The 24,790-nt window shown below is 40.6% G+C and overlaps 1 protein-coding gene across 3 annotated transcripts; it reads left to right on the forward strand.

Annotated features, from left to right (window-relative positions):
- Positions 1-897: 897 nt before the first annotated feature.
- On the forward strand, positions 898-24,337 carry LOC137288046 (temptin-like). 3 transcript variants are annotated; one of them, XM_067820407.1, is made up of 4 exons: positions 898-975; positions 5,453-5,645; positions 8,828-8,963; positions 13,060-15,726. In XM_067820407.1, exons 1-4 carry the CDS (start codon positions 914-916, stop codon positions 13,065-13,067), a joined length of 399 nt encoding a protein of 132 aa, XP_067676508.1. In that variant the 5' UTR covers positions 898-913; the 3' UTR covers positions 13,068-15,726. The 3 variants fall into 3 exon arrangements, with proteins under 3 accessions (XP_067676508.1, XP_067676509.1, XP_067676507.1); XM_067820408.1 differs by lacking the exon at positions 13,060-15,726 and adding an exon at positions 24,291-24,337 and having other exon boundaries at positions 908-975; XM_067820406.1 differs by lacking the exon at positions 13,060-15,726 and having other exon boundaries at positions 908-975; positions 8,828-9,865.
- Positions 24,338-24,790: the final 453 nt, after the last annotated feature.

The raw sequence follows: 24,790 nt of genomic DNA on the forward strand, positions 1-24,790 counted from the left end.
ATATGTCGAAATAATCCACATCGGATTAACTGGGATGCGTAAGAGGATATCCAGAAAAACATGTTTACTCGTAAAATGAATAAGAAAAAGTACGAATAGCTGATCAAACCCAATAGATCAGACTATAGATAGCAATTGGGTTCCTCAGCCAGGTATGACGACGGAAAGTCAACTCTCCTGGCATGGATTTGCCTCAATTAATCTCAAAGATATTTTGTGCTTTTTCATGTGTGTTGAATATGTCTCATCTATTAACATCTTACGTGCCTTTCTTTCAAGAGGTTTATGTTAAGATATGTCAAAGAGTCTGATGCCTGATACTCACAGAAAAGCATCGCATTAACCCTCGGATCAACGTAACTGGATATTGTCATACATGTTCGGACATACCATGTATTTCCCTACTTTAATGCCCCTTATGGGATTATCCTATCTTAGCCAATATCATCTATCCACAGCCCGACTCACACCATCGTCTTATGCACCCTTCATGGTTTTCATTTTTGCTATTGAGACGACCCCCCTCCTACTGTTGTATTCGCTGTATATATATATCCGCCTACAGCGAATACAACACGTTTCCTGAGGTTGAATCAGGGAGCCCAGTTGTAGATTATCCCTAGTTGAGTGTACCATTATACTGGAGGTTTGCCTGAGCAAGTGACAAACAAAATCTCGTTCAGAAACACACATCCTCGATTGTCATATTGCGCAACAGCCGCGTTCGCTGTCATCAAAAGCTATATTGTAATTTCTTTGAATAGGACAGATCTCGTCTCATGCTATCGTTTTCTCCCTTTCTCGCCTCCGCTTTTTAAGGCGAGAAAGCGATGGCCCATATCAACCTGCATACAGATGAGGTGATGTTACGGTCTGTGTGACGAGACGCTTGTACATAGTGCCACTGAGCTTTATGTCATTAAGACCGATGTGCAAGAGCTACAGCATGTTCGGCGCAGCAGTCCTCTCGTCCAGGTAGGGCTCCATATACTTGTATTAGCTTTACTGCTTTATTGTGAAGTCCGATGAGTGACAGGTGAAACGTTGAGACGGTATATTAGCACTGATATGACCATGTTTTTTTATCTGATTGTGAGATTTGAAGACAGGTGCTCTTCAAACACACATGTAGTGGCTGGTCACTGTTCATTAATAATATTACGGAACACACGGCATCTTAAAGACCATTGTTCTGGAAGTTAACATGAACCTTGGTCATCTTGGTTTGGGAACGTAGTTTCCTTGTTACGAAAGGGAAGTCGTTAGATGATGAGGTCACGTTCCGCTGACTGTGTGAGACGTTCACGTTCACGGCGTTCTGGAGAAATGGAGCATGTCAGCTCCGGGGTTAAACAAACAAACGGAGAGTTCACGGCATAATACGTCATCTGTGTGACGAGTCAACTGATTCACATTCTTCTCGTTATTCTATTGTCGTTATAGTTATACATCAACATCGGTGGAATTTGAGATGATAAACAGTATCTAAGATCTAAAAATGCGTTCACCAACAAATCTATTTCAGTTTGGTTGTCTAAATGACATAACAAGTCTGGTTCTCTTTTCACAGCGCTTAGTCTTTATGAGAATGCGCATCAGAATCACAGGCTCTTGTATCATTGCGAGAATAAAGATGTTAAAAATGTTGTTTTTGAGATGATTCCCGGACTTAGAAATGCTTCACAGTATTCATTATGTATTGTACTGTGAAGTATTTGGAGTTTAATCCTCGCAAAGACACGAGGAGCTGTAATCAGAATCCTGTCAATATGATAACACCTTCAAAATACCTAGGACGGAAACATCGCGTGACATGATCAACAACGTTGTCGGTGTAGAGTGATATGTGACCTTGGTCTTTCTATCTCGACGTCTTTTATGTCGGACATGGCATAAACGTGGTGTGAGTGAGTGAGTTTAGTTTTGCCCTGCTCTCAGCAATATCGCAGATATATGTCGGCAGTCTGTTCATAATCGAGTCAGAATATGACAATCCAGTGATTAACAACATAAATATCGATCTGATTTCACAATGTCATTTAGAAAGCGGTCAAATATAACATATGTTGTCTTTGGGATTACACTTTCTTAGTAAAGCACAAATTCTAGTCGGAGTCACTAGTTAAAACTGGTTTCTCCATAGTGCGCATGTATTCGATACGGTAAACATCAGCATCGCTGTCAGGAGTTTAAAACTGGTTTCTCCATAGCATACTGACATGTATAGAGACAGATATCTTCAGCATCCCTGTCAGAAGTTTACAACTGGTTTCTCCATTGCAGACTGACATGTATAGAGACAGATATCTTCAGCATCGCTGTCAGGGGTTTACAACTGGTTTCTCAACAGCAGACTGACATGTATAGAGACAGATAACTTCAGCATCCCTTTCAGGAGTTTACAGCAGGTTTCTCCACAGCAGACTGACATGTATAGAGACAGATATCTTCAGCATCCCTGTCAGAGGTTTACAACTGGTTTCTCCATAGCAGACTGACATGTATAGACAGATATCTTCAGCCTCCCTGTCAGGAGTTTAAGACAGGTTTCTCTATAGGAGACAGATATGTAGAGAGACAGATATCTTCCGCATCCCTGTCAGGAGTTTACAACAGGTTTCTCCATAGCAGACTGACATGTATAGACAGATATCTTCAGCCTCCCTGTCAGGAGTTTAAAACTGGTTTCTCAACAGCAGACTGACATGTATAGAGACAGATAACTTCAGCATCCCTGTCAGGATTTTAAAACAGGTTTCTCCATAGTGCACATGTATTCGAGACGTTAAACATCAGCATCGCTGTCAGGAGTTTAAAACTGGTTTCTCCATAGCAGACTGACATGTATAGAAAAAGAAAACATCAGTATTCCTCTGAGGAAATTAAAACTGGTTTCTCCGTAGTGGGTGTATAGAAACAGTAAACTTAAGTATCCCCGTCAGGAGTTTAAAACTGGTTTTTCCATAGTGGACAGACGTGTATAGAGACAGATAGATAACTTCAGCACCCCTGCCAGGAGTTTACAACTGCTTTGTATGAGACAGATATCCTCAGCCTCCCTGTCAGGAGTTTAAAACAGGTTTCACTATAGCAGACTGACATGTATAGAGACAGATATCTTCAGCATCCCTGTCAGAGGTTTACAACTGGTTTCTCCATAGCAGACTGACATGTATAGAGACAGATAAATTCAGCATCCCTGTCAGGAGTTTAAGACAGGTTTCTCCACAGGAGACAGATATGTATAGAGACAGATATCTTCCGCATCCCTGTCAGGAGTTTACAACTGGTTTCTCCATAGCAGACTGACATGTATAGACAGATATCTTCAGCCTCCCTGTCAGGAGTTTAAAACTGGTTCCTCAACAGCAGACTGACATGTATAGAGACAGATATCTTCAGCATCCCTGTCAGGAGTTTACAACTGGTTTCTCCATAGCAGACTGACATGTATAGAGACAGATATCTTCAGCATCCCTGTCAGAGGTTTACAACTGGTTTCTCCATAGCAGACTGACATGTATAGACAGATATCTTCAGCCTCCCTATCAGGAGTTTACAACTGGTTTCTTAACAGCAGACTGACATGTATAGAGACAGATAAATTCAGCATCCCTGTCAGGAGTTTAGACAGGTTTCTCCATAGGAGACAGATATGTATAGAGACAGATATCTTCCGCATCCCTGTCAGGAGTTTACAACTGGTTTCTCCATAGCAGACTGACATGTATAGACAGATATCTTCAGCCTCCCTGTCAGGAGTTTAAAACTGGTTCCTCAACAGCAGACTGACATGTATAGAGACAGATAACTTCAGCATCCCTGTCAGGGGTTTACAACTGGTTTCTCCACAGTGGACTGACATGTATAGAGACAGATATCTTCAGCATCCCTGTCAGAGGTTTACAACTGGTTTCTCCATAGGAGACAGACATGTATAGAGACAGATAGCTTCAGCATTCCTCTCAGAAGTTTAAAACTGGTTTCTCCATAGTGGACAGACATGTATAGAGACAGATATCTTCAGGAGCCCTGTCAGAAGTTTAAAACTGGTTTCTCCATAGCAGACTGACAGGTATAGACAGATAACTTCAGCATCCCTGTCAGGAGTTTACAACAGGTTTCTCCATAGCAGACTGACATGTATAGACAGATATCTTCAGCCTCCCTGTCAGGAGTTTAAAACTGGTTTCTCAACAGCAGACTGACATGTATAGAGACAGATAACTTCAGCATCCCTGTCAGGATTTTAAAACAGGTTTCTCCATAGTGCACATGTATTCGAGACGGTAAACATCAGCATCGCTGTCAGGAGTTTAAAACTGGTTTCTCCATAGCAGACTGACATGTATAGAAAAAGAAAACATCAGTATTCCTCTGAGGAAATTAAAACTGGTTTCTCCGTAGTGGGTGTATAGAGACAGTAAACTTAAGTATCCCCGTCAGGAGTTTAAAACTGGTTTTTCCATAGTGGACAGACGTGTATAGAGACAGATAGATAACTTCAGCACCCCTGCCAGGAGTTTACGACTGCTTTCTCCATAGCAGACAAACATGTGTAGAGACAGATAACTTCAGCATCCCTGCCAGGATTAAAAAACCGAATTCTCCATAGTGGATGTATAGAGAGACAGTAAACTTATGTATCCCCGTCAGGAACTGCCACCACCCCACCCCCTCATCTCTCTATCTCTCTCTCTCTCTCTCTCTCTCTCTCTCTCTCTCTCTCTCTCTCTCTCTCTCTCTCTCTCTCTCTCTCTCTCTCTCTCTCTCTCTCTCTCTCTCTCTCTCTCTCGTTTCTTATTACAACGTGTCTAACGTGGATCTATCTATATCGATGGCCTCTCTTTATTACGGATCTTTCCCCTTACGACGGATCCCTCTCCACTGATGACCTTTCTTTACAATGGATCCATCCCCTTATGACGAATCTCTCTTTACCGATGAACACTCTTAACAACGGATCCGTCCCGATACGACGGATCTCTCTATACCGATGACCTGTCTTTATAACGGATTCCTCCCGATATAACGGATCTCTCTTTATGATATGGTGACTTTCTTTATATCAAATCTGTCACTTATATCACGGATATATCGCTATTGAGAACACATCTCTAGCACAAATCGACTCCACAACACTAGAGATATCATTGTATCGAGAACATTTCTTCATCATGGATCTTCGATTCCCCATGGACATGTTTAGTGAAACTAGCTGAACCCTCGATTGATAAACATCTACAAGCGTATTCCATACCGCTGCTTCACCAACACATACTGTACCCACATCAAATATGCGTCCAATTACAGAATTCCTATATAGCACTGACGGATACCATGTGATGTATAGGGGAGGTGGTGTAGCCTAGTGGTTAAAGCGTTCGTTCACTCACTTGTAAAGCTCACTCGCTCACTGTGATGTACATCTTATTATGTTTCCTGTTTGCAGATGGACATTATTCATCGTGACACTGCTGCACACGACCTCAGGGTACAGTGGCTTCCGATATAAAATACCCAACGGTCACAATGTCCCCATTCCCTGCAATGCCGTCGGGATGTGGCATGGGGTGGGGCACCGACATGTGTCCGGGGGCGGGACCTTAAACAGCTTCGGGCAGGACTTTAAAGACAGCGGCAGTGTGAGAAAATTGTTTTGAACTTTCTTTATAGACAATTAGGGGCGGTGGGGTTGTCAACTGTGTCCGCTCGTAATACTGGAGACCAGGGTTCGGTTCCCCACACGGGTACACCGGGTAAGTTGCTTTTAGCAATATTCAAGCAATGTCACGGCGGTGGACACCAGAAATGGGCTTCACACTTTGTACCCATGTGGGGAATAAATTGAACATACGAAGCTCAGACTAGATATGCAAAATAGTGCAACATATTTAACATACAAAACACATTCAACAAACAAAAGTACTGCAAAATGTTAAAAATACAACTCACTATAACATGTAAAGCATACATAGTCCAGACTGATCATACAAAGCACTAAAGTGCAAGTACGAAGTAGATACAAAGTACTGTAGCTTACCACACATGCAAAGCACAAATCAAACATACACTTATTGTAACATATCAAACATGCACTTACTGTAACATATCAAACATGCACTTACTGTAACACATCAAACATACACTTACTGTAACACATCAAACATGCACTTACTGTAACATATCAAACATGCAATTACTGTAACATATCAAACATGCACTTACTGTAACATATCAAACATGCACTTACTGTAACACATCAAACATGCAATTACTGTAACATATCAAACATGCACTTACTGTAACATATCAAACATACACTTACTGTAACACATCAAACATACAATTACTGTAACATATGAAACATAGATATGTTGCAACATGTTACACGCATACAGTTCAGCCTTCACATACAAAGTAACACATGAACCATAGACATGTTACAACATGTTACACACATACAGTTCAGCCTGCACATACAAAGTACAGCAATATATGAAACATAGACATACATATATTGAACAGGCGAAGTACTGTAAGATATTAAACATACAACACACATTTCGAATTATACCTCCGGAAAGACCTATTGGTGATGTACAGCAAATATGAAAGCTTTTACACTTCGTTTTCGGTGTGCTTGAAACCTTCCAAAACAACATGTGGTCATAAAAGTCCGGAATGATAGTTTTGAAAGTGATTGTACTGTGTAAAATCTGTTTGATACATAAAAAAGCGGACTTTCAAATTCCCAGCAATATGTCCTTGAGCCAACATGCAGTGGAGATATATTTTGCAAATGTTGTTTTGGTCTCCAATAGATATAAATTTAAAAAAGCCAACGAAATTAATGTTTAGTTTCTCACTGAAATTTATTAACAAATTCGACATGAAATGAAAACTTGACAGTGGTAAATTTATGAATCTTTGTGTTTCCGTTTATTGGAATATTTCAAACAGTTTCTCTAGTAAAAGTACGCGCCTTACAACTGAAGAACGTCAACGAGCTGTTGGGAAGCTTCATGCTGCTCAGTCTTTGGTCGCTGTTGCAAGAGCCTTTAACTGTTCAAGACAAACAAACTTTAATCTCAGGATGAGAATGCATCAAACGGGAACAGTTAAATATCGCTCAAGGTCATGTGTGACGTCACTCCGGGAAGATACAGCAATACGATTACGTCATCTTTGCTACTGATATGTCACTGCAGCTTCCACAAGTAGGGAGATGTTTGGTTAGTCTAAGTAAATTTAGTCAGTGTTATTCGTTACACCCCACCACTGAATCTAACAAACCCTAGTAGAAGGTCGCGTCTGGTAACCTTTGAGCGACCTATGCATGACCGGCCAATCAAACGGGAGACGGTTGAATAGATTTAACCAATCAGACAGCGGCTACTACTTAGGGATTGGAGGAACTTACGAAATATTCAGGTCACTGACACAGATATCTCCAAAAACAAAAAACAAACAAACAGCATGTAACCCAGTTAATTGACCTGAAGTATATGCGCTTTGGGGTTTCTGTTGACATGGTTACCATCAGCTAATATTTCCGCATGATGACATCCTTGAATATTGCCAAAACACTATTTTCAGCGACTGTTTACTCACCGTTGTCATGGTTGTAACGTGTTCATCACCCGGAAGCGAGCGTACGCTAAATAGCATTCGGAATCGTTCGGGTACGAACCTTTCCGAGATGAAAAGTTCAAAAGGTATGTGCGAATGTCCACTATTTGGTATGCTGTGTTCTGATTGGTCAGTCTCAAAGGTTACCTGACGCGACCTCCCATAAGGTTTTGTTCGACACAGTAGTGGAGTGTAACGAAAAGTAATGAAGCTAAGTTTACTTAGACTGATGCTTGGTGGAAGGATAACCTCGCAAACTGTCAGAAATCACCTGTGTGCCGCCGGACTTCGTCCCCGGAGTCCCCATAACGAACGAATCTTAACGCCTCTTCTTCTCCGTAACCGACGTGCGTGGGTCACAAGACTCAAGGTTTACTCAAAGACAATGGAATTCGAGATTTGCAGGGTCCGTGTGTAACGTAGACGGGGTGAACGTCACGCTCAAGTCTGCGTCCGTGAAGCTGACCGATTTGATGACGACAGCGTGATGGTTTGGGGATGATTTTGAGCACAAGGACGTTCTCCTTTTGCTGTTGTTCGAGGGAACTCAACAGCTGTCCAAGGGAACTTATCTGCTGTCCAGTACAGGGATCAGATTTTGCAACATGTTCTGCTTCCGTTCATGCAGAGACACGCCCCTGGACTAACGTTCCAGCAAGACAACGCTATACCCCATACAGCAGTTCCGACGCAGAATTTTCTAAGAAATGTCGGTCTTCAAGTCCTGGGTTGCCATCGCATAGCCCCGACCTCAATCCGATCGAACACATCAGGGACGAACTGGGTCGACGTGTTCGTCAACAACTGAAACTCAGCCATGGCGACGTCTTGCAGTGTTCACTAACGTTCTGAGATCCATGAGCAGACGTAGTGTGGCTGTACGAGACGCAAGAGGTGGGCAGAATCGTTACTGAACAACTCAGTCCTATTGTTGTCCATTCTGTGAACTTCTTTTTGGAGGGTAGTCCATCATAAATGTTATCAACGTCAAAGACGTGTTTCTCTTTTCTGTTGATGTCCAGGTGTTCTGTGCACAACATAGAACTGAAATAATTGCCTTAAGATAAATATTGAAATTATGGTCCCCCCAATACTGAGTGTCAAGTTTTCATTTTTGCTCTCTCTCTCTCTCTCGATCGATCGATCGATCGAAGCAATTACTAACAACTTTGAAATTTTGTTTTTTGTCATTCAGGAATGGACCACAGAGTTATGTCGGAAGGATTCCGATGGTGACGGAATGACCAATGGTGAAGAATTGGCTGACCCCGATTGTACCTGGTTCCAGGGAACAACGGCTACTCCAATCAGTTCAATGATATCCCACCCAGGTGATTATGCGAGTGAGGTGGGCGATTGAATTAAACAGCTTAGTTTTTTACGGTAAACTCAAAGGCGAGAGAAAGCTAAGAGAGTGAGTGTGTGAGTTTAGTTTTACGCCGCACCCAGCAATATTCCAGCTATTTGGAATCTGTAAATAGTCGAGTCTGGACCTGACAGTCCAGTGATCAACAACGTGGGCATCGATCTGCGCAATTGGGAACCGATGACATGTGTCAACCAGGAAAGCGAACCTGACCACCCGATCCCGTTAGTCGCCTCTCACGACAAGCATAGTCGCCTTTTTATGGCAAGCATGGGTTGCTGAAGGCCTATTCTACCCCGGGACCTTCACGGGTCGAGTGAAAGCTGAATAAATCGTAGGCCGTTTATATGAAAAATGATATTCGAAACATGATCTCCACACAAACTTTCTGAATTATGTGCACCATTGCTCTCCAGGGCCAAATTTATACTAGTGTGACTGAAGGACACGTCTATGATAAATGGGATGTATATTCAACCAAGCCAAGTCAAAGACCACCCTAATATTCAGTATAAAAGCATAACATGGATCATAATATAAAAACTGTTACATACTTTAATATTCAAAATTCCTCATATACGATATACCCTTGTGTCCACCATTCCCTGCTATCCTATGTACAAATGTGTCCATAACTGCTTTCTATCCGATATATATTGTGTGGACCATTCCCTGCTATCCTATGTACCAATGTGTCCATAACTGCTTTCTATCCGATATATAGTGTGTGGACCATTCCCTGCTATCCGATATACCAATGTGTCCATAACTCCTTTCTATCCGATTTATATTGTGTCCACCATTCCCTGCTATCCGATATACCAATGTGTCCATAACTCCTTTCTATCCGATATATATTGTGTGGACCATTCCCTGCTATCCGATATACCAATGTATCCATAACTCCTTTCTATCGGATATATATTGTGTGGACCATTCCCTGCTATCCGATATACCAATGTATCCATAACTCCTTTCTATCGGATATATATTGTGTGGACCATTCCCTGCTATCAGACATACCAACGTGCCCATAGCTCTGTTCTATCAGATATACCCTTGTAAGAGCCATCCCCTTATATGAGTTGTCAACCCGGCTCACGTATAACGGTCGCCTCAGACAGTCTTTTCAATATCGTAAAACATACAAACATTATTGGAAACTTCCAATATATTGTGGCGAGACCTGGTTTCGAACCTTCCAACCATTGCTATCTAGCTTGACGGTTTTATCTACTAGGCTACGAAGGATCGCTGTGAAGAATGAGATCGTTCGCCATTATGAACCAGGTGTTCCTCACTACACGGGTACTGCGGGCAGCGCACGTGCAATACGTGGAATGCACGAGGTTTTCATGGAAATCAGCCAGATTACGGACATGTGATGTCAACGCACTCGCTATACCGTGTACCCCATGTCGATCCATTATAAGGCACCGGGGCCTAGTGCTATCAATCGTTATATACTATTTTAACAGATGTTTTACACAAAAACGGTTTATAAGTTGGCGAAAACACTCCTTATCGAGTTTACAAGAGATTGTGACCCCTTGAGAGTCGGGATATCCATCCTCACAGGGTTCTTAATATCTTGTAAACCCTCGTAGTCCTGGTTTCTCCTACACATGCACCCTTGAGTTCACCACTCCTTTATCTGATAAACCTTCTCTCCATTCTGTTCGGTATATCCTTCTCTCCAAATTCCCTTCTGCCCGGTATATCCTTCTCTCCACTACCCGTTCTGATCACCCATTCTGTCCGACATATTCTTCTCTCCACTATCTGTTCTTATCTCTTTCTGCCCGATATATTCTTCTTTCCACTACCCGTTCTTATCAAAACACTTCTGTCCGATATACTCTTCTCTCAACTACCCGTTCAAATCAACACCCCCTGTCCTTCTGTCCGATATAGTCTTCTCTCCACTACCCGTTCTTATCAATCCCCTCTGTCCTTCTGTCCGATATATTAATCTCTCCACTATCCGTTCTTATCAACCTCTTCTGTCTGACATATTCTTCTCTCCACTACCCGTTCTTATCAACCACTTCTATCCAGTATATTTTTCTCTCCAGTATCCGTTCTCATCAACCCTTCTGTCTGATATATTTTTCTCTCCACTACGCGTTCCTATCAACCCCTTCTGTCCGATATATTCTTCTAGGGCTTGTAGCATGTGCTTTATCTTCATTTATAATTTTAATGTGTGTTTCGGAGATGTACTCCCAACCATAATACGTATATGACCAATTCAACGAAACTAATAATAATTCCCAGATAGCACGTCGGTGGTGGGTCACCAATGGCCCACCGTATCCTGTACTGGTGGCCCACCGAGGGCTGACACCGGTGGACCACCTATGGCGTGTCCAGCTGATCTTCGATGGCCCACCGGAGGCACTGGTGGCACCGTCAGCAAACCAGTGGCTCCCTAGTAGCAAGCCGTTATATAGCCGAGATAATTTGTCACCATCATCATTAATGTATTCTATCGCTGGTCTGTGTTCTGCCCATGAAGATCCGAGCACAGGCAAACTGTAGCGCAAGTGGGGTGGCGCAGCGTAGAGAAAATGACCAGTCTTCATATATGCGAGCGAAGCGAGCAAAGGTTGGCAACACACTTCCCTCGCTTCGATTCAAAAAGTATTTCTCGTGTCAAAATATAATATCACCACCATCAAAGGTACACTCCCATTTCCTCACTAGATTGTGATCTCCGATTTCCAACCCCATATTTAACAATTACTCACGTGAAATATGTTCCCCGTTGTTTCACGGAGAATATCACACTGAAAATTAAGTCAAGTCAAGATTGTGATTTCTTATAGAGCAGTTTGATAAAACTAATTTCGTATAAACCCCTACTCCACATTTTTGTTAAAACTCAAGATCAATCAATATACAGCGTTCTGTTTAAAGTTGACCAACTACTCAGATACACAATGTCCAGTGTATGGAACACTTAGCACCGATTAAGATTAAATATGACGATAATCAACATGCAGAAATAGACTTATTAGCTGGCTTGCCGTGCCAAGTGACTGATGCTAGGTGAGGTACGTTAATTATTGCTGAGTGAATCCACAAGGACTGGTTCGAGTACTGCCAGTATTATTATATTACATTTGTAAAACTTCAGAAGTCACCGCTGAGAAAGGTTTACTTATACGGAATTGCCAATTATTCGATATTACTGATCAAACATGGAATAATGATATGTAATAAAGACTGTTGCAGGAGCCGGAGAAAAGACTGACATATCCGGGCTTGTCATGTGCTTGTTAGTAGTTTGAACTTGGATTTGCCTTCCAAACTCTTCTCTCCTCGTATAAGTAAATTCAGGCTGAGTATTTACTTTGACTTCGTAAATCGCAGTTACTTTTCCATATGTACTTTTGACATGAGAATCTAACTAAATGTTTTTAAAAACAATTTTATTGACAATACTGGCATTGAATTCAGATTAGATTTATTTTAATAAAACAAAGTACAAAAGTGACAATAGTTACCCTTAATTGCAGCTGTAATTTTCAAGCCTTTCGTCTCATCCCAGCCGGGCCACTGATGTTGTGAAAACTAGGGACATCATCCTGTCCACCACCTCTTTGGTTGTGAATGTCCCCCAATCCACGTAGATGACGTACCTTTTAAAATTTTTAATATTTTGGTTAAAGAAAACGTAAACATCCAGATTTATTATTCAAATATTCAGATCATATCATTCTGTCATATCAGATCAAATCACATTGCTTCCAAGAATGGCTGGACGTTTGAGATTGTCATTGTTTAAAATTTTGGATATGTAATTATTGCACATTAATATATCTCTGTGTATGTGTTAACACTAACACAGACACAGGCACAAACACACACGCCAGATTCCTAATGGCACAAAAGTATTCGTTCTTGTGTAAATTTGATTTGACATTTGATGTAAATTCAGAATAGATTTTAATTCGAAATGTGAAAGTAACTTCTGTTTTGCTTTGTGTGATAATCCAGGTAAGTATCATTAAATGAAAGTTATATGTTCCTTTGAAAATGTGCTTTGTCCTCACCAGACGTTTGAACTTGGATTTGTCTTCCAAAATCCTCTCTACTCGTTGCACCTGCTCAACTGATAGAAAGGGGAAGTCAAACTCATCCAGGGATTCCTCAACTTGACTTTTGTTTTGGTTGGCCTGCTCTGACAGTCTTTGGATTGCAATGTTGTTTCTTACCATCGCCTTGATTGTTAGCACGGTCGTGAAAAGTATGCGATCTCTGCAAAGACATACTTCACCCATCAAAAAAAGTTAAAAAAAAACTTGTTTCATATACTCTTAAGGAAATTTGTGTGTCAGGAAATTATTATATTTTGTCTATGAATGTTTCACTGTTACCTTTCCAGGGAGTCAGTTGGAAGTGTTATATTTCCAGCATCCGTCATTGTTACGGTTAAGAATTTACCGTGACAACAATGAAAGAAATCCCCTTGTGAACCAGCAAAGCAGAACAAAGACAAGTCATAAACGTTCAAAATTCTGTTATTATACAGTGAGAGCAAGGTAAACAAAGTCACAAGTCAATATAACAATGCAGATTTCAGGTACAATTCAAGAGAGACAAAATCTTAGTCAATGGGTCACAAAATACAATATATCAAACTCACCAAAGTCTTGGTGTGAGAGAGAATCAACTATGGCAGAATGTAAACACAGCAGATAATGTAGATTCAGGCGTTGACGGGATTTCAAGTGTTGGTAGTAACTCAAGCAAATATGAATGAATGTTAGTGTGAGTGTCGCCCTCTGCACGGCAACCAGCTTTTATATATATTTACTAAGTCATTTCCCGAAAGTTCGGGCACACACGAACATCGTCAACACTATAGAATGCCCCAGAATAAGTCTCCCGGAAGTAGACATCGAAAACTAAGAGCACATAAATTTCGGAAAACCAGAATGCTAAAAGTGTTGACCAGCTATTAAAACGAAATGTGACCCATCATATTTAATATTCAAAACACTAAGTGTTGTGACCCAATAATAATTATTACTGAATTAATAGCACAAATATACAGACAATACACACTCGTAACATCATCATGCTTGGGCTAGGCCTGTAATTGCAAGAGTTCAGTGCGAAGACATAACAGACACATTTCTGCAGGGATAGGGAAATTCAGAGGCCTTGGGTCATTTTGCACATTAGAATGAAAAATGGCCCATTAAAATTTGGATATTTACTATTGATGCAAGGGCAGCGGCCCATTCTAAATTCAGAAAAATAACTAATAATTCTGAAAATGGCCCATTGTCAATGTTCTCTTCAACAATCACCGATTCTGAGTTACAATCCTAATATAATAATCTATACTGGAGATCCGTTTTAAATCATCTTCACAACTATATACCGACATCTAGGCTTCATGTTATCATTGCAAACAAAAGTAATTGCAGTCCATTTGAGTAAATAATTTTATTCTATGTGGGTTACAACTGTAACACAAGTCTGCGAGTCCTTGGCTAGTAAACAATACAAGAGGCAAGAACACATTCATCATTTACCCTATTGTATTAAACTTACAATGACGTTTCTATTGAACCCCTGCAACTGAAGCTGTTTCTCCTTCTATCACTAGCACAAAACAGATAAAACAACTAACATCTCTGTAAATTCCCCTGCGACACTTGCCGAGGCGTTTATTACAGTTGCACAGGGTACAACACATGACATCAGTGATGACATAAGCCTCCTCTTCTCGTTCCACGCTTACAAGCCTCTTCAAATTAAACTTCACAGCTTTTCTGCAAGGCAGTTTCTACATTTGCATCCTAAAAGTAAAAGTAATCATTATCAGTGTAAAATATCAGATGCTACTGTAACATCTTTTCTACCTACAAGCAGGGATACTCTTTAACAGGGATTGGTCACTCGCTTGCTTTCCTTACTATTTGTACTAATTAACGTGTGCCTCGTCATGCTCCACTGCACACGTCGACTTGGTTTGTTATCAGCGCAAATCGGCTGCGCTTAACAGTATTTCAACCAGTTTATTGTCGCAAACTATCGGCATCTCCCGGAGTAATACTCGGTAAATTGGAGTAGGCTCCCCTGAATGTTGTCACAACAAGCTGGTTACACTTCCTGTCGCCGAATGATGCATGTGTGGATTAATGAGAGGACTTGAGAATGTGTTTACACATTGCCTTGTTCAAAGACTCTCAGTTTATGTGACAATTTTGATACAGCGTTCGAAACGATCGCCAGCCCAGAGGCCCAGCGTCGGTTGTTAATGTATCAGGCCAACAGTTTCAGTTATCTGCAGGCCCTTGTGGTCTTCTGTCAATTAGATCTCATTTCTTTTAAACTAGCATCTTGCCCATAATTTGTATTAATGTTCAGGAATTATCCCTGATCCTTCATGTTAGGATAACTTCCAGTTTCACTTCATAGTATTATATATTCAGTGCCGCATAGGAATGTCAGCAGTCTATAACTAATGTAAACTTCTCTGTGCTCCATACACTTCACTAATGGATTTTGTAGGGACTGTGAAACTCTCTACAATGAAGACTATTTTGTGTTTATTGGTTTGATTTCAACAAAATGGCTATGCAGACTTTAAAGACTGCAAGTGGCAGCAAGCCCTGATGGCCAAATGGCAAACTAAAGAACTGCAAACACTGTTATTATATATGTATTTGAAATGATCTGTTACACAATTAAAATGTCTCATTATGTTTCAGTGGTTTTCTGTTTGTGTGGAATGCTTAGGCTGCATAAAAATATGTTTCTCAGACACATTCTTTTCAAAACTGATGAGTAAGACTTTGATTTTTAATTTAAATTTGAAAAAATGTGACAAGGGAGGAACACATTTTTATTTCTTTTTCCTTCAGGAATACAGTTTGGAAAGTTAAGCACATGTTAATGAGTTATAGATTCGGTCAGTCTCATTCTTACAGACACTCAGTCTATAATGGACAAATGGACGGTCGTGGCAAAGTCGAAATTATTTTTTTTAAGAGGGCAGTTAATGAAGATGACCAGATGTCTTCCTGCATGTGCGCGATTGCATGGATACTGACAGAATGTCAACTGACACAGTCACTCCCACCTAAAAAACAGAAAGTTTAAAACCATCACAAAGCGTTAAAACGCCCTTTGCAGTTTTGTCAAATATCAACCATAGTTTCAGAACTAAAACATTCAAGCATCAAAGACATCCATGGCAGATTAGAGCAGATCAGATATGTCATACCTCACACTTTCACCAGATAGAATATTCCCCTCAATACTTAGAGGTGTATTTGAAAGAAATGAATTTTAGGACGACTAAACACATTCAAACATTGGCTTGTAGTAATGAGTGATCAGATCAGATCAACGATATGTCATATTTTTCACACACATGAAATACTTGTGAATGTATACACCCTTCCAATTATTTTTTTTAATTCATAAAATCATCACTATTACTTCCAAACACCTCTCACCAGATGGAACGTTTCCCTAACAGAAATTAAAGGTGTGTGTGAAAGAAGTTTTTTGAGCAATAACTAGAAACACTCAAAAAATGCTGTGTAGTATTTCAATGGCGGATCAGAACAGATCAGCGAGATGACACGTTTTTCACACACCTCAAATACATCCTAACAATATGTTTAGATTATCAAATTATAAATATTACCTGCAAACACCTTTCGGGTCATAGTATATTCCCCTCATAGATATTTAAGGTGCATGTGAAAGAGGTTTTGGAGCAATAACTAGAAACACTCAAAGTTATACTATTTCAATGGCGGATCAGAACAGAACCGCGAGATGGCACATTTTTCAACACCTCAAAAACACCCTACCGATTTTTTTAAATTATAAAATTAGCACTATTACCTCCAAACACCTTTCACTTGATGGTATGTTCCCCTAATGGAAATTAAAGGTGTATGTGAATGAAGTTTTTGAAGCTGAAACAAAAGCACTCAAACAACGCCGTGGAATATTTCAATGGCGGATCGGATCAGATCGGTGAGATGGCACATGTTTCACACACCTAAAGTACGTCCTAACAATTCATTTCAGATTATGAAACTATCACTATTACCTGCAAACACCTTTCGCCTGATGGTAAATTCCCCTCATAAAAATTAAAGGTGTATGTGAAAGACGGTGTTGAGCAATATCTAGACACACTTCAAACAACGGCGTGTAGTATTTCAATGGCGCATCAGATCAGATCGGCGATCTGCCACATTTTTCACACACCCCAATTAAACCCCAACATGTTTTTAAGTCACAAAACTATCACTATTGCTTGCAGACACCTCTCAACTAAAGGTATATTTCCCTGCTAAAACATAAAGGAATGTGTGAAAGAAGCTTTTATTGACGAAACTCAGTCTTCGCTGTGTACCGATAATTGAAGCCAGAGAGTTACAAGATGCCGACTTGAAACTTTACTACAAACATATTTTCTTATACTGACACTAATTACAAATATGTGACTAGAACTGAAGTAACAGAACAGGTGACTTACCTTCTACGTGTAGGTTCCGAGTTGTCACAACACTCAGCGAATGTAATCAGCTGTTTAAAATGAACCGAGCTCAATCTTAAATACTAAGCTGCCGCCATATTGTCTCCACTGGTCACGTGACAAAGCGAGACATACGTTCAGCGGTTTTTCGAGGAGTTTCACCTCCCCTCTCTATATAGGCTCCCTGCTACAAGGTAGGTATGCAACAGTGTTCACATTTCGATTTATATAAAGCCCTTCTTGCACCACCTCCATAAACAAATCGCTTTTTTGAAATGTAACAAATCAGTATGTTCAGTACTGGTCGTCGCAGCCGAGAGTGAACTCACCGCCCTATGACGTCACATCTATAAACGCCTCTAGAGCGCCTCTAAACCATGCATTACCTCCCCTTTTTATCTGGTTTGTCCCAGAAGAGAAATCAATTTCTATCTTATTCACCCATCTCAAACGATAGAAATTTCATTTTATTTTAGATAAACACTGTACATACGTTCACACAGGATGAAGTATAACAGAAGAAGTATATATGTTTTTTGTTGTTTTGCTGGGCACTCTTTGTTTAGCGTAGCTGAATTTTTTAACCAGAGGGGTTTATCATTTTAACAAACCTTATGTCGATTTTTGTGTATAAATTAGCTACCAAAGATTAGCAAAATGAATGCCAACATGTCTCCCTAGACTGGAACTAATACTGCATTTATCAGATCACACCAGTGTTATCTATATCATATAACTGATATGGAATTGGGTATGGTTAATCTATTCACAACTGTTCTGTAATGATTCGCAATTACAGTTATGGTATATATAGTAACAACAATTTTGAAGTTTTAACCTCTTGACTGGGGTTTCAACTGAGGTAATATATGTAGTGGTGGATGAACCTGCTGGTTCATCAGGCAGCGTGCTACTTGGGACCCTTGCATTATTTGAAAGGAGAAAGGAGAAAATATGTTCAAAGTTATAACTTGCAGTGTATTTACTGCAATTGGAGGTTTAAACATCTAAATTAAAAATTGTTTCATATCCTACATTGTCTTTAAACAGCTGTTGTAAGGCGATTTACAATGCAAAAATAATCTGCATTTAAGCTTTATTTCTTTGCAAACGTCTAAATGCAGTTGTTGTATATAGAGAGTATATATGTTTTTCCCATGTTTATCACTGATTTGTTCAAACAACAAATATGCACCTTGTATCATTCGTTAAAGCCAATTCCCACAGACGTGGAAGGTACGGCAGAGAATACTGGGTCTTGTTAGAACTCTCGTGGCCGTTTTCTTCACTGCAATATTGTCAGTTGTTAAACAAAACAGTAACCATTTTCTCAACAAAAGTTACTTCTTCTGCTTACACATATGGGAAATTACATGGAGAGACTGTAGTGACTGCAAATGTTTCAAGAACATAAGCTGGTAACTGGATACATGTAACGATGCTAAACCATGAAAGGAACGCAAGTTTTGAAAACATTAAATCTCATTGCTTTCATGTTTATGTCTGCTGTGTGAAAACTTGACCAAAGGGCAGAGGTGGGTTTATTTTGGTGTTCAGTGTACTTATACAATGACCAAAATACCTGTTCATTTGTATTGTTGAACCCCTGTTATTGTACTTTACATTACTCATAAAAAGTTAATCATTTTCGTTAAAAATCTTACGACAAACCTGTGACAGGCTTGCGATGGTGTGTTGTTCCTGGACTAGTCAACTTCACCTTTCTCATGTCTTTGTCCATCGTCACTGTAATATTTCCCATGAGGACGCCTACATGTGGACAGGTTTTGATTATATATTAGCTTTTAAAGTTAACAATTTAAATAAACAGTTGTATGAGTAATTAGTATTGAGTATTAATGAGGGTATATTACACATGTGCAAAATGTGAAAGCAAAACATCCGAACATTGAATTTGCTATGTACAAATACAATATGCATGTGGACCAGCAGTTTTAGACGGAATGATATATATAATGTAGACTAAATATGACTGTGAATACTTTGAGGAAACTTAGTTTTACCTCTTCCTTGTTCTTGAATCAACATTCGTTGTATCAAGGTCTGTACTTAATCTCTCCTCCACCCTCTTATAATCGCGCCTTTTCATAGTCCTCTGAAATGATTAAGAGCATCTTAACCAGGACAAGACATTTATGTTTCAAAATGTAACCAATAAACGAATCATAAACCTGGACAAACCTCAAGGAATTACCACGATTTTTCAACGGGAAAAGAAGCAGGATGACCGAAACCTCACCAAATTCTTTTAGAATACTATTGATGCGATGTATACCCCACTCTATGGCCTTCGGAGTGAGTACTTGCTACTACATGACTTGAAGGAGCAAGCATACGATCGAAACGTCGTGCTATTCAAAACATGAAGCTGACATCCATAAATGTTGCTTTTCTTAAAAGTTTGGTCCACTGGAGGCCCCACAATATCTCCAAAACGTGAATATGAAACCAATCAAATCCACAAAAGCATTTGGTAGAATATTTGGGACTTTTGAAGCCGCTTAAAAATACACTTTCACTTTTCTATACCAACATAACGGTTGGAATGGCGATGTAGATAGGGCAGATTCTTCAAAGCTGGTCATGAAGATTTCAGTTATCAGCGGAGAGAGAGGTGAACCCGTGACCAGCTTTGAAGAATCTGCCCTATCTACATCGCCATTCCAACCGTTATGTTGGTATAGAAAAGTTGATGACACTTTCACTATCCTAGATCCCAACCACAGCCCTGCAGAACTCTTTCACCACCTTAACAAACAACACGCCCGCATCCAGTTCACCATGGAAGTAGAAACCCAACACAAGCTGCCATCCCTAGACGTATCCCTTGACAACTCATCTGAAAGAATCGTTCCCACTGTCTATCGAAAGCCCACCCACACTGACAAGTATATCCACTACCTATCCAACCACCATCCACAGATAAAGCAAGCCATAGTCTCCACCCTAGCCAGACGTGCCAAAGCCACCTGTGACCCAGCCCATCTCCAAGACGAAATTGACCACCTCATCACCCTCAATGGATACCCAAAACAACTCGTTGACCAGACTATAGCCACAACTCTAGAGCATCAGAAAGACCACCTCCCTAAACCTGAGCCTGCACCCATCCGAGTCAACAGTCCATACCAAGGAAAGATTAGTCATCAAATCAGCCGACTCCTCAGAAAAAACTGCCAGTGTTGATGTGACCTTTTATTCTGATAAGACATTGACAAACATCCTTAGAACAAATGGAAGAGGTGGCAGTGATCAAACCAACCCCAACCCCAGAGGCTGCATCTACAAGATAAACTGTGATTGCGGCAGCAGCTACATGGGTGAAACCTGCAGACCATTCAACATCAGACTCAAAGAGCACAAAACTTCAGTAAGAAAATTACATCTGAAATCGGCCCTCTCTGAACACATCGTCAACTATCCAAACCACTCCATCAACTGGAAAAACACCGAGATCCTGGCTTCCAACATCAGTGATTGGCGGAGAAGGAAGCTTTGGGAAGCAATCAACATCAGAAGATTAGAACCTCAGATCAATAGAGATCAAGGCGTGTACCTACCCTCTGCCTGGTGTGTCAACAAGAACTCATAGACTCTCAATCTATTAGCTGTGTAAACAACTATGTACTGTTAAAACTTTCCTCCTTTCATCTCTGGCTTCATGTATACCTGTATATATTCTGCAATGTTACCTATGTTCATTATCCACCTGACGAAGGGGCAAGAATTAGCCTTGAAACGTCGTGTTAAAAGAATTAAAGAAGTTGTCATCCATAATAGTGTCTCGTATTATAACTCGGATGTTCGCGACTTGCAGTATACCGAATCCCATTGCACGTCATCCACTTCTAACGAACGTATATTGGTGTGAAACCCTTTGCTGAAATAATGCCAAGTGCGGCGTAATACCAAACTCACTCACTCATACTGGTGTGAAACCCATTTCTGAAATATTGCTAAAAGCGGTGTAATACCAAACTCACTCACTCATACTAGTGTGGAACCCATTTCTGAAGTCCCCGCCATGGTATTTCTGAAATATTGCTAAAAGCGGTGTAATACCAAACTCACTCACTCATACTAGTGTGGAACCCACTTCTGAAGTCCCCGTCGTGGTATTTCTGAAACATTGCTAAAAGCGGTGTAATACCAAACTCACTCACTCATACTAGTGTGGAATCCATTTCTGAAGTCCCCGCCGTGGTATTTCTGAAATATTGCTAAAGCGGCGTTAATCCAAACTCACTCACTCATACAGCTGGAACCCATATGTGGAGTCCCAAGTTGTGATATTGTTGAAATATTGCTAAAAGCGGCGTAAAACCAAACTCACTCACTCACACAATGGCCAGTCTGAATCTGTAGAGCACTGTTGCTTAAAATAGGGAATGTGCACAAGTACCCTCGCTTTTCAAGGGGGACCGTGTCTAAAGCACATTCAAGCACATAGTATGAGATAAAACAGATAGTGGCGAGATAATGTGCCGCATCTAACCTTGTCTGTCACGACTGAATGCAACCCATTTTGAATTGTATCTACGCACTGACGTATGTGATTTATCTTACCTGCAATGACTCAATCGTTCACTAAGTCTCATTTTCAGCAATTCAGTTCACGACCATATGCATGATTCGTTAGGCGATAATTCGCTCCAACATTCATCTGTATGTAGACTAGGCGTCATAATAACGGGTCAAATGATATAAAGCACATGTAAAGCAACGTTTCTGAGAAATAACAGAACTGAGAGTGTCATCATAATGTTTAGTGTGTTGACAAACGTGATACATCCTGACATACAGACAAAACGTTCAAACAACACCAGCAAATATCAGTTTTATAGACCAAAATGGAAATGACAAACATGTAGCATTCGGCCATTCAATATCCTCTGTACCCTCCCCGTGCTTCCAAGACACAGATGCACCTTGTTAACACGTTCATAACGAAAATTTGCGGAGTCGCATTCCATTCCTCTACTAGAGCTCTGCGGAGTCCTGGGAGATCGACAGGTGCTGGGTGACAGGTACTGGCGACATGCATATTCCACAAACCCACTGGCTTGAAATCTCAGCCACAGTTTACGAATAGCACTCTGACACGTTGAAGCGGATATCATCTTGATGGTGAGTTTGACCGGATTCTAAAAGGCCTATAGGCCGACCCCTTTCAGCAACTGTTCAAAAAGACGTCTCATTTTAAGCCGATTTCTGAACAGTGAACGACAGTAAAAAGAAAAATCATGAATGCCTACTGTCATCCGCTTTCCATGGATAGAGCGACTTCCATCTGCAAATCACTAACAATACGTGACAGATGGATTTCAAAATTGACAATTTGAATAAAAATGTGCCATTTGTAACATAATGTATCGGTCGTTGAAAAACGTAAAAAAAATGACATTTCAACGGCCTGTTGTGTTTTTCATATACTATTAAGAATGTGTAAATTATTCAGCTGTATACATTTCAAACTAAAACGAAGATTTTACAACTTTTCAGAAATATTGTTTCCAATAGCCATTCTCTTCCCACAACGGTATTTCCTTTTACGTAACCTCTGTTATAATACGGCCCTCTCATGGTGCGAGTGTTCTAGATTTGTGATTGGTTGCAATCAGATTTGTTTGTGCAATCAGCGACGTTGCTTCAAAAATGATCATTCGCAAAGCCTCGGTAATTTCCGTATGCTTCGGGGAAACTACAGCCTCTTCTTCCCAACAGGATGCGCAAACGTTTTGTCTAGAACCCAGTCATGTTGTGGCGGATCAATGGTGTTTCCACTCCCTTGCTTGACAACGGACAAGATAGTCACTGAATGTTTAAGTGTCACATCAACAAAACCATCTTGTTGATTGATTCGTGTACTCTCTATTGCGTTAGTTTTTTTTTACCAGTTAAACGAATACCGAATCTATCCTTCGCGCGTTGATCAACTAACTCCATGGCGTGAGCCATATTGGATCTAACATACAATTGGAGTGGATAAAAAGAAGGGAGATAATTCGTATTGAGATAGCCGAGATGTATGGTTGTATTAGAACAGAGGTTACGTAAGATGATGCGATAGGAGTAAACGCTGTGGGAAGAGTATGACCAATAGCTTTATCCTTCATTTGATAACGCCGAGTACATATCGTTCCAACACTGACGCTTTGATGTACGCGCAGGGGCGGGTCAAAGATTTTTAGAAGGATATGGGGTTGCAAAGTTAGTCGTACGTCGAAAGTTAGGTGGAAATACCACTTTAGGGAATTTTTTCTGGCGGTGTGAGCGGAGCGGGTGTGTGTGGCTGCTTACTGGGTTGTAAGGTCATAATTCAAACCTCGCACCATTCATTTAGTCATCCAGATGAGTATCCATCATTAAACTTTTAGTCATTCAGTCAGTTGTACGTTCATCAATACATCCATGTGTATGTGTGTATGTGTGTATGTGTATATGTGTGTATGTGTTTATGTATGTGTGTGTGTGTGTATGTGCGTACGTATGTATGTATGTATTACCCGGAATGATTAGTTTGTATTCAAAAAAGTCTCATGATGCGTGATCGATGTCAATTAACAGTATGCAGCCAAGATCGAAGGCATTAAATCACTGTGTTTGGCTGCACATCAAAGACGTGTGCATATGAAATGTTCAAGCAGGATTTGTATTGTGTTCTGCTTCATGTAAACAGTAGCGAAGTAGCACCTCTTTGTATTGCAGTTATCAGGATAGCTAAAGAATTTTAATTTCATATCTTCACAGACTGACAGCACAGAAGAGCTGGGAGCTGCAGCAACAAAAACTACAATCTCGAGCTGTCCAAGCTCACCAATCAAGGCCCATCAACACGCCATCAGGCAGTCCGTGTGTGTGTTTGCGTGTGTGTGCTTCTTTAGGCGTGACAGAGCTGTTGAGTATCGCAACACACCTGCTGTTTCGGGACCAGGGGACGTTTGAGAACTGCCGCCGGGGATACAGGCCATATGACGATCCTCCAGTTCAGACACCCGGGCGACCAACCAGGATCATGTAGGTGTGGGAGCTGTATGCCCATGCCATTAACTCAAGAGAATAAGGGTGCTGTCAGACTGGCTCATCTCAGGGAGCAGTTGGTGGACCAAACTGTCACACAATGATCTCACCTGCAGTGCTTGGCATTGCCATGGTGCATTGCCATGACTTCTTCGTCCTTACCAGTAACGGAACAATGCAGCATACAGACACCAGGCGTACAGACTGTCATGGAAACCGGCCAGTAGTTC

This window comes from Haliotis asinina, chromosome 6, assembly GCF_037392515.1.
Source record: "Haliotis asinina isolate JCU_RB_2024 chromosome 6, JCU_Hal_asi_v2, whole genome shotgun sequence".
Classification (NCBI taxonomy): domain Eukaryota; kingdom Metazoa; phylum Mollusca; class Gastropoda; order Lepetellida; family Haliotidae; genus Haliotis; species Haliotis asinina.

Coding starts and splice junctions, on each gene's coding strand:
- LOC137288046 (XM_067820406.1), top strand. CDS start 914: ATGTCATTAAGACCGATGTGCAAGAGCTACAGCATGTTCGGCGCAGCA. Junction 976..5,452: donor GCAGCAGTCCTCTCGTCCAG/GTAGGGCTCCAT, acceptor TCCTGTTTGCAG/ATGGACATTATTCATCGTGA. Junction 5,646..8,827: donor ACTTTAAAGACAGCGGCAGT/GTGAGAAAATTG, acceptor TTTGTCATTCAG/GAATGGACCACAGAGTTATG.